The following is a 15,351-nucleotide window of genomic DNA, read 5'->3' as shown; positions in this document are numbered from 1 at the left end:
CCCAACACTGAATGGTGCCTTTCTGAGCAATAGTTAGGAGGACACTGAGGCGTGAGTCCCTGTAACCACAGCAACTTCACAGGAGCTCTGTGTCAGACGGATAATAGAGTGAGAGAGGAGTTCCTTTTCTCTTCTTTACCCCTCCCTCGCTTCTTCCCTCCCTCCCACTTGTTCTCACTCCCATTCCTCCCTTTGGCAAGTTGCTGAATTCTCACATCTTTACGCAATTTTCTTTCATGCAGCTGGCCTGGTGTGTGTGTTTGTTTTTCTTAATTTTACACGTAAAGTTTGAGCAGCAGCCTCATGGATGCTGCTTCCAGCAGCTGAAGGAATAACTCTGAGCTCTTATCTCTCTAGTCACTTTTATGGACGCTCGCAATTGTTTGAGGATAAAATTTTCCTGGAAGCTGTTTTACATTGGAACAAGGGGAAATGTGCTCTAAAGGTACTGTCTCAGCCCGTGATTCTTTTGTCTACATTTCAGAGGCTGTGCTGTCAAGCCATGGTGCTGCCCCTGAGACTGATCAGCCTGAGAATATGCAATGCTTAACAGTAAGTGCTACTTAGCATTTTTCTTTTTATTTTATGTCCTTGTGTGTATCCAGATTCAGCGATTCTCCTCTCTGTGTGGCTGCATGTGAACGTTCTCAATATGAATCGTCAAATGTGCATGAGTATAATTAATAGCGCTGTTGCTGTGTTTTTCCTGAAACTACAATATTTCTCTTCAGAGATGTTTAACTTTTTAGCTTGTTCATTTTGGATTACTGAGTTAGTGCTTTGTCTTTTTTATTTATTGTACAATTATGTGTGTGCACATGAATGGATAGGCCTATTTAAAACAAAATAGTTGACCCGTGACTTAGCATTGTGCCAAACAAAGTCATCACACAGAAGCATGCCTTCAGTAAGATAGTTACTGCACAAATTCCACGTTGCACGTTCTTTGCAGCCGTAGCAACTAATTAAATTACGTATCTGAGCTTTCAGCAGTGAATAGAGGATGAAGTATTCCTTTTCGAGACGAGGTTTGTCAAAAATGCCTGCTTGCATGTGGAGCAGAAAATTGTAATAGTGCAGTCAGATAGAAGTTATTATCTCTTGATTAGTTTTTTTATGCACTCTCTTTATATTTTCTGTTTAAAATATTTCAAGGCATGAGATAATTAGAGACTGCACATCAGTGCCATAGGTGATGCTCTGCATTAATTTAGTGAAAAGTAGACAGACAATAGAGACAGCTCAAATCAAATGAGCCATTAAAGCAAAGGAATACTTACAATATCACGAAAAGAAATGTATGTGCACAGACCTTAGTGCATAGTGAAAAAAAGAGGTTTTCTACATTTATGGGCACAGTTATTCATATTGTGCTTTGAAAAGGTGTTTTTAACTTCTGTTTGTGTCAGCTGAATGGATAAAATCATGTTTAGTAGAAAAGAATAGCTTGAATAAAAACAAAGAAACTTCCAAATGATTATTTCATTTTGAATACATAGAAAGCAAATCTGGCTCTTTTGAAATTATTAAATAATTGAGAATAACCACATTTATTGGATATATGAGTTCAATTTCACAAGATCATCCAAGCCTGTAGAATAAAGTAATAAAAATCAATCAATCAATTAATCAGTCTCTCTCTCTCTCTCTCTCTCTCTCTCTTTCTCTATACATACACACAGGACCTGGCAACATGAAGTAGGCTAAAAAATTGCAAAAGTAAAGCTTTCATGCTCAGATCTTTAAAAAAAATGTAAAGAAATTGTGTTTTTTCATAATTTGTGAGTCAAGTCAGAGCCATGGAATTTTACAGTTATCATTTGTTTATTGTTTTTTTTTTTTTTGGTGTCTCATAATTCAGGTGCGTAAAGGTAATACTTTCTGGATGCAACTACAACTATTTCTATAAAGCCTGACCATAAACGTGAAGCAGAAAGTCAGAAAATAGCACAGACAGTTCAGCTTTACCAGCTGCTTAATAAAAGATGCTGGGGGACCCTTTCACCTTGGTTTGGTTAAAAAAAAAAAAAAGTGGGTCATAGAGACAGCTGTACCCTATGTTATGTTTGTTGCTGTGGTTTCGTGACCCGTACTTTAACTCTGACTAAGCACCCCTGTGAACGGTCAGTCTGTCATAAGACCAGTTGACTTCTCCCATTAGCCTTGTCAGGGAGGATTGTGTCACTTCGACAAGTACCGTTTGGAGAGAATAATTCAAACCTTAAAGAATGTTTTGAAGCAACCTTCTTCAGAAAAATGGTTGAATTAACAACTTATTCTCTGATACAGTCAAGAGTCAAATATTAATCATTTGCTGGTGTTACTTCAGCTGGATATATAAACAAAGGTTCACTGCAAACTGAGCTGGTGCTGGTACCAATTTTGGAATAAACTTAATATTGTTTAAATTATATTAAAGTTGTAAAAAACATGGCTCCAGACTGAAGATTTAGTTAGATTTTGCAACCTGACCAAGTGCTGGGATCACCACAGTCGGATGTTACATTGCAGATGTTTCTGGATGGTTTTGATTTGTTTTATACATTATTTTAGCATAAATTGGGACCACTGTGTGATGCAATACATCGGTTCCACTTATACCTAATTATTGTTGAGATTTTATTTGTTATCCCTCTCTGTTATATCCTAGAAAACAGCATGAACACGATGGGATGTGCATGTAAATATTTTGGGACAAGTAAAAGTAAGAGTTACTTCAAAATTTACTACTGCAGTCAATTGACAACTTTATAAAAGCATTGTGATTCAAATTAAGTGGTTCTCATCCATTTCAGCTGTTTTCATTTCAGATCACTAGAGCATTAGTGAATTTATTAAAGGGAGTATTAGGTAAAATAAATGTTTTTTTTTTAGCTTTACATCATGCTATAATGTTATTCTCTCATCAAAACCATACCTGGAGTGTTGCCTTGATTCTTTCATGCATGTCTGAGAAATCCTTTAATCTCCACTGGCAACCTTTCAGGGGCCTAAATGCTTTCTGTCACCAAGCACCACCTTTTCCATGCGGCTCCTTCCCGGAGCCGCGGTCGCCGAATCAAGCATCCGTCTCACAGAGCATGCTTATCCCGTGACTTCTGTAAAATGAGCTCAGCAGAGGCGCAGTTCCACCAAGTGTTTGCTAATTGCTGCTGGCTAGTCTGAAGGTGCTGAGTGAGGGAGTTGTAGGGGAGAGGTGCTCTGTGAGGTAGAATCTCTGAAGCTTGGAAACTGCAAGTCCGAGGAGTAGCTGTGCCTAGAAGGTGGTGCTCGGTCCACCCAGGCGTTTTGCACAGATAAATAGTTGCCATGGGAGATCAAAGGATTTCTCAAATGCCCATGAAAGAATCAAGGCAACACTGCAGGTATGTTTATTATAAGGGGATATTAGAACATGATTTAAAGCTCAAAAAGTTGATTTTAAGTAACACTGTCCCTTTAAATAGACGGAGGCCCAATTTCAAGGCGTAAATTGCAAAGTCAAAATTATTTTCAGTCATGTGATTTTACACAGTTCAGCTTCTAATGAAGTCTTCTAGAGGCATGGTAATTAACCACATTTGAACCAAACCAGGAAATTGTCTACAAAAATGCCAGATACTGGAATACTCAGGTTGGAGACCTCTGTGGATGTTGTCGGTAACTTAGGTGGAAACGCACTCAATTCTCACACGGAAATTCTCACATTTGTATTTGTGAATGGTCGCTTCCTTTCTCTGTAACCTCCCGCCTTCTCCCACTATCCGGCTGAGTCGGAGTAACATATGATTAAGCACATTCTCAGGGGAGATTTAAATCAGACAGGGGAGAGCACATTCACAGACTAAATTAGGGGCGAATGGAAAACCTTTCAGTCTTTCTCCTCTTTTCACTTCAAGTTTTTTGTTGCCTTATTCTTGTTTCTTTCCAGACCACTGAATGTTTTCCTCTCTCACTGTGCAGTGCTCTCCTTCACCTCGTTGTCCTCTTTTCTCTCCCTCTCTCTGTTCCATGTCATTTCTGTCTCTGTCACCCCATGGTCATAACCCTGACAAGACAAAGAGCTCCATGGTACCATCTGCTGCCCGCTACTTACTAGCTCAGACATTTTTCAGTGTTTGTTGGCCTTGCACATGAACCGCTTTGCAGATCTGCATTTTATTTAAGCTGCAGTGTTCATTTATTTGTTGTGACCTCTAGAATTTGTGCGGTTCAAAAGTAATGTTGGAATGATGTCTCCATCTAGAAAACCCCGTAACCCTGACACGCTGCTCATCCACTTTATTTCCCATATAAGCATTGAAATAAATGTACAAGCAAAGGAGAAAATAGCAGCTTCCTCATGTAATGGACAGGAAGTTGCATGTTTTTCTGATTGTTAGCAATAGTTCCACCCTGGGCATGTTGTTCCCCAGCATCACTTTGCTTGTCAACCAGCATTAGCTCCTTAACAGTCCCTGTGGAAATGGACTTGACAAGTCTGTCCATTAGGGAAAAGATGAAGAGGAATGGTGAAGGGTACAGGAAGAGAACAGAAAGTTTTTTTTTATTTTTAACTTTGTAAAAATGTGTTCTTTTTCAGTATTTGGGCCTGCTGGGTCTTACAGCTCTGTGTTTTTTTTATTTTTATTTTTCTCCTTCATTTGATATGAAAGGATTGTAATAGAAGCTGAAAGCAGCACACGCATGTTCGGAGAGAGAGTAAAAATTCAGATGTAAGGATGAGTCTTTCATTACCATCACTGTATGCATAAATCAGTTACAGTTCATCCTAATCAGTTTGAGATCTGCTCTGGAGACAGATGGCAGTGGTGGCCTCTCAATAAGTCTGCTCACAAATTCAGCTCAGATTTAAACAGCTCTTTGTATGCTATTTAATATATTAGTATATCACTTAAAAGTAATGTACTTTTAACTGATCTATCTATCTATATATATATATATATATATATAAAATTTATTTGTCCTTTTTTTGTCATAGCATAATTAGTCTGGAATGTTAAATTTCTTGCTGAAATTATGAGCCACTTGCTAAATGAACTTAACTTGGCCTGTTTAGAAATCTTAATCTATCATGACATATAGTTTATGTGATGTAATGCTCCTGTCAGTTACTAACATCTAAAATGAAAATGAGAAAAATGAAGCTTTTACTGTTAAAAACGTGCTTGGATTAGTCTCTGATATTGAATATGCACCAGTCAGGCTTTTTATGAACTATTCCGACTTTTACAGTTCGGTGAAGGAGTTTCACAGTTCATCATAACCACCCTCCCCTAACTTTAAAAAACTTATTAAGCTCCAAAAGGTGCGCCAAAGCACAAAGTACATCATGTTGATTGGTGTTTATAGATGGAATATAGTTTGCATTGTTTTCTATTAAACTGTTTCTTAATTCACAACTTACATTTTTCTCCTACAAGTAGGTTTGCACAATAAAATGATCCATTCTTATTTATGTATAGCTAGATTTCAGTTTTTATTTTGATTTGAGTAACAAAGCTAAATTACCTTTGAAGGGTATTTGAAGTAGTTTTAGGGTTGAATTCGAGTTATTGCTCCGGTCCAAGAAGTTTATTTTAATTCTGCCTTTCAAATAAAAGTAAAACATTCTACCTATAGCGTTGAAACTTGTGTTGTGTAATTATGACTGCGTAATCAATCTATTGCTGTTCAAATTCCAACTGCGGCGAGCTGTGAGTCTGAACTTCGCCTTCGACCCATCGTGTGTGTTCACTGGCTTGGAAGAGACGTCCTCCTTTGATAGCTGTTTATTCAGGTCAGAAAGAGTGAGATGGGGAGACACAAAGTAAGACAGAGATCCCACACTGCTGAAAACCAGATTGGCCTCGCCTGGCTCCTCGACAAGCTTTTCAAAACTCTTCTTTCAGTCCTCTGCCCGAGACGTGTTTTCTTCTCTCCCTCTAATCCGTCCTTCTGCCCATTTAGAGGTGAACAGCGCAGTGTGAAAGAGAGAGAAAGTGTTTTTGTGAGCTTGATGGCTAACCCCTCGCCCTTTGAAAAGGCAAACAGGCACAGGCTACCATTACCACTGGCATAAAGAGACCCTAAAACAATGGTGTTTTCTGCCACTTTATTAACGTTGTAGAGACAAGTGCAGCATTGCTCCTCTGTCACTTCTCTGTCCATGTTTCATCCCACGAGCCAGGCATCCAAGCAATTAAAGGAGAAAGAGGCTCGCTGGGAAATAATGGGGCTGCTAAGGGTGAGACAGGCCACTGCAGTATTGGTAATTAAAGAGGCCTTTTCCCCTGCTCTCCTTTTAATGTGTTTATTATTTGCAAAAGTCTGTACGGACATTTAAAAAAAGTTATGTTTGGATAACTAGAAGAAGAGGGAGGCGGAGGCGGGGGACTTTTTAAGAGTTCGCAGGCCTGTGAATTTCCGTACGTAGCGGTTCGAGGTGAGCGGGAACAGCTGAAAGGAAAAGCAGAGGAAATATGGAAGTTGAAAGCATAACAAACAACCACAAGGTCTGGACGTAGACTGGGGAGTGTGGGAACGATGCTGGAAAGAGTATGATGAGGTGTGAAGTGTGTGTGTGAGAGTAAAGTATGTCCCTGAGCAAATCTGGTGTCATTGTGTTTTTGTTGGGGAAACAAGGCCATTAAAATCTTAGACACAAACTGTTGTGAGCAATTTGAAACTTTTTGCAATAATAACCCCAGTATTTGGGGATTGACACGACTGTGATGCTCCTTTTTTAATAAGCTTTTTATTGCTACTTTTTTGTGTGAATGTGTCTCTGCCATGCCACCTACGTTAGAACTGTAGCGCCTCTCGCAACCTCGTAGTGAGGACTCAGGAAGCAAACTGGCCTTATCAGAGGCAGACACACAAAGCCGCTCGGCCTGTAGGATGGCGAGGTATGCATAAGTGCATGCGTGTCGGTGTGTATGTGTGTGTTTTTTGGTGGGGGGGGGGTGTTGTTGAGGTGGGAGGCACTTCCTCCTATTCTTCTACTGTTGAAGAGTTCCCATGAGCACCCCTGCCAGGAGCTACAGTGTGGCCTCAGCAGGCTGAGCCAGCGCCAGTCTCGCCTGTGTGACGCCACTACACACACTCACACAGCTGATCTCAGTAGCTTCTGCTGCTACTGTTGTTCTGGACACTCTGGGTGCGGGGCGGACAAGACAAATGTAAGTTGGACGGAGAGAAAGAACTCGAGAGTTGGAGATTTTACCAAAGTTGACGGACAGTAAGCGAGACATTTGGAAGCTGCGGTGGTGAAGAAAGTGATGGAAAGCTTGCATACGTGAATGTGGATTGATGTGCTTGAAAGGAAGACGGTGCAACTGGAGGTCAGTGGTTAAAAAAAAAAAAAAAAAAAAACTGGATTGAGAGTCAGTTTACCCAAAGTTAATGCAGAGAAGATTCAAGAGTGGTTGAGGATTTCCTTTTGAGCCACCTTAACTGAACTGACAACTGGGAAGTCCAACATTAAGGTCACCATATCCACCTTTTGGAAACTATCATGATGATACACAACACGCTGAAGTCCACTCAGCCTTCAGAAACCAGCCACAGGAGAACAAACTCTGCCGCTCAAAGAAAGCTGTGGCGATACTCCGGCTGCAGAGGGGGAAACCAGGTGGAAAGCCACCGTCGTAGTGTGTGCGTCTTGACTGCTGACCTAAATGGTGGAGATGGTGGAGGGAGAGGAGGCGGTGGTGTAATGCACACTATCCATGGGCTGTGTCACCTTTGCATCGGATGCAGGCTGCCTCAGGTGTGTAAAAAATAAATAACAGGAAGAGGTAGTGAAAGAATGGAGCGAGGTTGTTGTTAAAAGATGCATTAGCTGTTTGGTATCAATCTGTGTCACACCACTTTAAACACTAGCACATCTTTTTTTATTACTGAAGAGTCAAATGCACTTTTTATGGTCTCTCCACAAGTAAATGCAGGGGATCTCCGGATGTATTTCTTTTAAAATAGGTGCACAAGCTCTCTGTTTTTAAATTATTTATCCTCTCACATTGTCAGAGAAAGATCTGATGGAGGAAAAAAAAACCCAGAAATGGACACGTTAGCAAAAGGACACAAATTATTAAAAGCTGCAAGGAATAAAAACCCGAGGGCAAAAAACACTAATAGACGAGTTAATTGTTCCCAATCTAAAATGCTGTTGCAGCTTGAGAATAAGGATGAGATCACATGACAGAAATACAGCAGAACATGTCGTTAGATGTAGCAACTGAAAATATCTAGCCAGATAACATTGTCTAATCATGTGCAGATATCATGACATGCCTGGTAAATTTCATTTAGTCTGTGTTAAACTGTCAGCAGTTAATGTTTACCCTTTCCTGCACTGCTGGAAAGTAGATAAGACATGTCCTGCAATCATCGGATGGAGACTGGAGACTGACCTGCTCCTCCCTACATACAGTCGGGTCCAAAAATCAAGGCTTGACATGGCGTGGGAGTCAAAGGGACATAGTCAAAAAAAAAAAGGCATATGCAGAGGGGCTTTTTTCTTTTTATCACATCCTAATTTGATAAACAGTAAATAAATATAGCTGGATTTTAAAACGCCCAATTAATCTTTCTATTTTTTTCTCTCCAACCAAATACTAGTTAAATACCAATAAACTCCCCAGCCAGTTTTCACTCACAGTTTTAATCAGCAGGTCAAATTTTAAGTTTAATCATAACTTGTTTTGTTTGTTCATTCTCATTAACACTTTTAGCTCTTGCTTTTTTTTTTTTAAAAAAAGCAACCTATTCTTTGATGCACTTTGTTTTGAGTTCAGGAAAACTCGGATAAAAATTGAGTTGTATACTTTGATGCATAAGCAGATATGATCTTATCACTGTCGTTTTCTGTTGGATTCAGGACTACTACTTTTACCAAGAACCTGTAACATTTCTTTTTGCCAGATATTTGTGAATTTAAATTGTTACATGAAAAAACGTAGGCAATGGAACCATTAACAGAACAAGTAAAATCCAAAATTGGCTAGAAAAGATGGCATTTGAGGACTTGCCATAAATTACAATACAATAAAACAAAGTGAAGTCAAAAGATGTGAAGTTTCAAAGAATTACGATGGTATTTTTTATGGCTTTTAGGAAGAAGATTCATTATTTCATTTTTTCCCCACCTTGAATTAAGTTCTAGTATTCTCTTCTTATACCCATTTGTGAAACGCACAGAATTGTTACATTTTTATTTATCTGAGCCAGTCAGTCGTGTACCAGTATCAGCCTTTCTTTTCTTCCTTAAATGAGAAAGATTGCACTGAGATGTTTTGTCTTTTCTAAGTACTCAAGAAATGGTTGTTCTTATGGCAAGGCTTTGATTAGTCTATGGTGATCTCAGCTGTTCAGGGAGGAAAGTCCAGGACTAAAACGACAAATTAAACACACACTGGTGACCGAGTGTGTACACGATAACAGGTGATGACCAGAAGTAAATTTTTATTGCAGCCAAATGAGTCATCCGATTGTATCTGTAGCCCTATAATTGCTTTTTCAAACTGGTTAAGTGTAGCGACGGTCTAAAACAGAGCCTTATTCAGCAGACTGAAGCTTGCTGCAAGATGTCAAAAGAACCAGTATTCAGGGCACATAAAATCAGTGGGCTATGAAAACCTACAATTTTACCCGACATTTTAGGGTCATCATGAGCTTTGGGCTTCAGAATAATCACCAAATTTCTCCAAGCCGCTGCGTCCAGCTCATAGGCAGATTGAGCAAGCTTACTATAGAAAAAGAGAGCAAAAAAAAAAAAATAAATAAGTGACTGTCTGTGCAAGTTTCATGTCCATGGCTTTCATCGGATGGAAAGTGAAATGTTTTGGATGGAATTGTGTTTGCTTTGGCTGAGACATATATGAGCTGTTTGACAATGCAAGGGAAAGGGAGATAATGGGTTAGTCATCCGAGCTGTCGTTTTGTATCTCTGGATACAATAAATGTGAGACTTTGAGTAGGGGGGGGGATTATTTGTATTTTTAAAGAACATTGAGATTGGTTTAATTATGCCACTACATCCTCATCTGTCAGTAGGACCTGCTTTCTATCTTTCAAAGTTAGTTTAAAACTGTTGAGGCACACATTTTAGAAAAATGTAATAATTTTCAAACAAGTAAGGAATTTAGAAGTGACTATAAAAACTCAACCTCATTAGGCAGTAGAAAATTGTTCTGCTGCACTCCAAGTTATATTGCTTTTCTAGCAGATTAATTACCTTAATTGGAGCAGCATCTGCAGAAAAATTATGATCTATATTCGCTCTTTACATTAAGAAAGAACAATTTGGCTGTGTTAATATAAATACAATTATACAGTTTCTTTAAATATTTGTAACGTCTGGAATTTCCCAGAATAAACTTTTATTTATTAGACACCAAGTTCACAATATTAATAAAAACTACATTGCAACAACCATTTTGTTTTTCTTTCCTTTCCAACTGTTGGATAAAGAGCGATTTTCTTTCTACTCTGGAACTGTTTTTCTTTCGCACTCAGCTAATTATGTTCACTAGGAATCTGCTGCCAGGACAGTTTTAATAGGAAGTAGTAGCAGAAAACAAATCTACTTAATCATCCTGCAGGAAGGAAGCTGATTTTTTTTTTTTTTTTGAATCCTTGAGCAATGAGGGTGGGAAGGAGAGTCGATCACTGTACCACAAAATGACTAAGTTTGTGTGTGTCTTTGTGTTTGTGTGTGTTTTGCAGGTGACCATCCTTCGAGGGAAGGATGGATATGGATTCACCATCTGCTCAGATTCCCCTGTGAGGGTGCAGGCTGTTGATCCAGGCAAGTTTTGTGTGCTCATGTCAGCGTTTCTAAAAGACAGCAGTCAATCTCCAGTCCAGTCTATAAAATGTTTGTTTTCCAAATTTTTTTGTTGCTTCTGTCAGTTTTCAGAATAGTTATATTTTATTGATTAAGCCAAATATTGAAAATCAGATTTTTTTTTTCTCAGATTTTTTTTTTTTTTTTTTTCCATTGTTTGTGAGATGAACTATGACATATGTGTTAGGATGAAAGTTCCTCGTTTCACACTAACCTCAGATTGGTATATCATTATACTGTGGAGGCAGAAATAGGGTTGAAAGTGGTCTCTTGACTTTATACACATTTCTCCTGACTGTTTGTAGCATAAACCTTTTAGAGCGGCACAGCCAGAGGTCCTCACTTGAATATAATCAAGAATCCTTGAAGGGAGCAAAGATTAGGGTGACGGCAAAACTTTCTTAAAGATGTGGAGCTCATAAGTAAAAATAAACATTTTTGATATTTTTCTGTAATGCTAATAAAGACTTTTTTTTTAAATGTAAATATAAACAGATATTTGTTTTTCTTTTCCAAATTGATCCTCCTTTTACATGGTTTTATTATATTTTGAAAGATACCATTTTCCTTATGTCTTGAGTTAAAATTTAATTTTATTATATCTACATGTCATGTGAATAAATTGGGGTTTAATTGTAGCTTGTTAATGTTTGATAGGACAGGAGGGTCATGGGAAAACTAGCCAGATGTGTTGACGGTTTAGGTCATCCTGTGAAGCCAGAATTTACTGTCGCATAGATATCTAATATTAAAATATTATTCTGATTGCACTGTGTTGGATTTAATCAGAAGCCTCCCTATTATGCAACTATCAGACTATATTCCTTAATATGACAGGCAAGCAACAGGAGATAACTTTTTATGAACACATTCAAAACATAAACATTGTGTCTAAGCAATCCATAATTCCTTCTCTATCAGAGAAAGTATAATAGTAAAAGAGACACAGACTCGTGTAGTATCAGTATTTTATGATTTCATCTCTCCTTTCCCTCTTACAGGGGGTCCAGCAGACCAGGCTGGTCTGCAGCAGCTGGACACACTCCTGCAGTTAAATGGTCAGCCAGTGGAACAGTGGAAGTGTGTGGACTTGGCCCACGCAATAAGGTAACCAGAACATAAAGGTTTTAGGTATTTTATTTACTGTGCATTTTTAGATCCATATCCAATGCTTCTACCAACACTAGTTTGGAAGTCTTTCCTTTACATTTACTCTTAACAAACTGAAATAAATGTGATGCAATACAAGTTTTTGACCAGTTTAACTTGGAGACCATAATAAGTAGCTGGTGGCTGTCATTGCTTATTGAGTGGACTCATTTCAAGCCAAAATAAATTTTTGTTTTGTGTTTTTTAATTTCCTTCTTTACTTCTCTGTCTCCATTTAAGCAACTTTTTAATCAAAGATAGATATGATTTCCTGTATTTTTGTCCTTGTCTGTTGTAGAAACAGTGCCAATGAAATTACAGTGGTGGTGTGGCGCACCGGACCCTCAGCTAAACCCAGTTTTGAGGGCCTCATCCACCGGCCCTCTTACAAACCCTCAACCTCAAATTACGATGCTCCGTCCCCGCCCACCCGCAGGCGCGCGCCAGATGTCGGCCCAAGCAAAGCTCCGCCAGCGGTGCCGCCTCTCCCAGCGCACCACCGCCCTACTGCAGCCCGCAGGCTGCTGGTGAACGGCTCCGAAACTGGAAACGGTGTCGGTGGGAGCAGAGGGACGCTGGCGTGGGGAGCCCACATGGGATCGGCCGAGGAGCTGGATGGTAAACCCCGTCTCCTCCATCATCCTCCAACCGCCACATTAAAGGGAACCAGGGTGAAGGCATCCAATGGGGACAATTACATCATCCTGGCACCCATCAACCCTGGAAGCCAGGTACCACAGACTGGTGGAGGGCTGCATCTTTATCATCTTCTTCGTCCTCCTCATCCTCATTATGGTCATTTGGTGGCACAACCTAGATACGTTTCCTTACCTTACATCCCTGGCGCTGATAGATAGATTGATTGTCTGTTCAGTGTGTCCGTGTCCTGTGGATTAATGCTGTTTCGGTGATTTATGCATGTTTTCAGCACATTTCATGTTGCACATATAGATCATTTTCTTAGATGGATGTTAATAATACAGTATAATCGAGTTTTTGTGTTATTTGTTTTGTTACATTTCTACCAGCCAGAAATTATTTTCATTTTCGAAAATAATGCTTTTGTGCATAATTTATCTACAGATATCATCCAGATACATTATCTTTGTGTCTTTAATTACATATACATACCTTTCATTTTAATTCAGAAAATCCTCAAAAATAGTATTTCTCTGAGGTATATATAATGAAATCACTTACATACTTTCTGTAACTTGCATGTACATTCACAACATGACATGTCAGTTATATTTTATACAGAACATACTCCTTTTTGTATTTGAAGTAAAGTTTCAATCATAAAAAATGAAATAAAGCGAATCAAATGAATCAAAAAGGCTGATCTGAATTCCTCAGCTAACACGATACTAACAAACTTGTTGAATCAAAAATATAATATTCAGGACCTGTTTAAAACACTGCTGCAGTTCCTGTTGAAGTAAAATATGCATCTCAGCTCATATAAGGCTGTTTTCATTAAGCAAATCTCTTAAAAGAGCTTAAATTATCTATAATCTATCTAACTAACTCATCCTTTTCCTTTGGTTCTTACTTTTATGTCTGTCACTTGAAGCTGTCTGTGTGTTGTGTTACAAGTACTCCTCTTGCACTTTTCTGTATCTGTGCTTTCCAGCTTAAGGTTCATTAGAAGGACAAAAATGAGTGTTACTATCTGAGTCATAAGAGCAGTTAGATGTCAGGAGATAAAGCAGAGAAACTCACAGAAATAACAGACTAGTTTATTGAAAAAAAAAAAGTGTAGCCTGAGGAAAAAGAGCCACATACCATCATTCTGAGTAAACCTTTCGCTTCAGACAGCTTAAAAATCAGTCTCTGCACAAAAGGGAAGCAGAGCTTTGTTGGGTTTAGACAGGCTAAAAATAATAACGGCCCTTTGGAAATGGGTCATGTTTGTGGCATCTCAAATGAACAAAGTATTGTAGTTCACAAAAATGCTTTGAAAGCGCACACCAACTCTTCTGTTGCATTGTACTTTTAGAGTAATGAAATATCCTAAAATGTTGCGTCGCTGCCCAAATGTTTCTTTAACTTCCACATAAATCTGATTAGTATATCTGGCACTGACTTCCTCTGCTGCATATTGTATAACAATGAGACCAGCAATACCTGACGGGGTTCACAGACTGATTAGATGGATGATCCCAAACTGCAGATAATGGCTTAAACTTAGTGGAAAAAAAACAAACGTAACTCAGCAACCTGAGTCAACAGCATTAATCGTTGCTAGAAGAAATCATGAACTCTTACAGCCAATTAGTGTTAAAATGTTTTGCTAATTACAATTAGCATAGTCTGTGGCATACATTAGCTTAGACTTTTTTGAAAAGATCTTTTAATTTTATTGATTGTAACTAATAGATTTTCTGATACAAACAATCTCAGTGTTGTTTCATCCTGCTTGCTTTCAGATACTGAGGCCTGTGTATGCCGACAACCAGGGTACATTAGGTAGGACATGCACTCTAAGTTATGCTTTCATTATTACTTTGAATCTAAACCTTCACACTTTATTGTTTTTCCAAATCTCTTAAACTTACCATGTTCTTTTGACTTGACTCTTTTCTTGCATTGGTTTAGTAGAAAATCAAAAAAAAAATGTGATGATTTTATGTTTTTGATGTGTTTCTTAGCTTCAGGTTACAACAGGTTGTACTCCACACGGCAGACTACTGGTCCACAGCCTCAGAGCAGTGCTGGTGGTAGTAATGCTTTTTCTGGGGGTGTTACCGGTGGTGGTGGCAATGGTGGCGGAGGCTTCTCCAGCCGTACTGGCTTCCTGCGACGATCTAACAACTCCAAGGCGTCAAAAGGCTCGTCCACTGTCGGCCTAGCTAACTATCAACAACAGAATGCCAATTTTGCTAACTACCAGAACTGTACGATTGTCCGCTCACATACTCCACACGCCAATTATGGGTATGTCAAAGTTGCGCCGAAGATCCTCATCTTCCCCATATTTGTTCAGGTTAGTCAGTCTTATATTCTTTAATGCTTTAGCTGTGAGTTTTGACACGGCTTGTCTTAAATTTTCATATTTTGCTATACTAATAAATTGAATTTTACCATGGTAGTATTTCACATCTGATTCTTGTTCCTTGTTAGGCTTTTAACATCTGTGATGAAATAGATTGTTTTTTTTAAGCCAACACCCTGTTTTCCACTTTGACATCCAGTCAGAATGCATTTTTAATCAGTGAGCAAATCTTTTAGAGATTTAAAAGAAAATTCTTAAAATTCTGAAGAGACATTTTAATAATGTTTGTGAACACTGTCTTCGAACAATATGACCAAACAATGTGGGTATCCCTCCACAAGGTTCTTAGTTTGCTTTCAATTTGGCCAAGTCCTCATGACAAAACTACTTATAAACTGAT

General features: G+C 38.7%; 1 protein-coding gene across 2 annotated transcripts in view; it reads left to right on the top strand.

The window, feature by feature from the left end:
• The first annotated feature begins 268 nt into the window (after positions 1-268).
• rgs3a (regulator of G protein signaling 3a) overlaps positions 269-15,351 on the top strand; it is a 96,644-nt gene continuing 81,561 nt past the window's right edge. The window contains exons 1-6 of one of the 2 annotated variants that reach the window (XM_088010928.1): positions 269-552; positions 10,687-10,768; positions 11,809-11,914; positions 12,255-12,687; positions 14,386-14,425; positions 14,608-14,942. In XM_088010928.1, the coding sequence (XP_087867054.1) occupies positions 433-552; positions 10,687-10,768; positions 11,809-11,914; positions 12,255-12,687; positions 14,386-14,425; positions 14,608-14,942 (1,116 nt within the window). In that variant the 5' untranslated portion in view covers positions 269-432. Of the gene's footprint in view, positions 553-6,851; positions 7,730-10,686; positions 10,769-11,808; positions 11,915-12,254; positions 12,688-14,385; positions 14,426-14,607; positions 14,943-15,351 lie in introns of those variants that run through there. The other variant, XM_015000935.2, reaches the window with a different exon arrangement.

The sequence above is a fragment of the Poecilia mexicana genome, unplaced genomic scaffold (genome assembly GCF_051168715.1).
Source record: "Poecilia mexicana isolate PSO_F unplaced genomic scaffold, ASM5116871v1 scaffold_12, whole genome shotgun sequence".
NCBI classification, from domain to species: Eukaryota; Metazoa; Chordata; class Actinopteri; order Cyprinodontiformes; family Poeciliidae; genus Poecilia; species Poecilia mexicana.
This window is presented reverse-complemented; position numbering and strand designations above follow the sequence as displayed.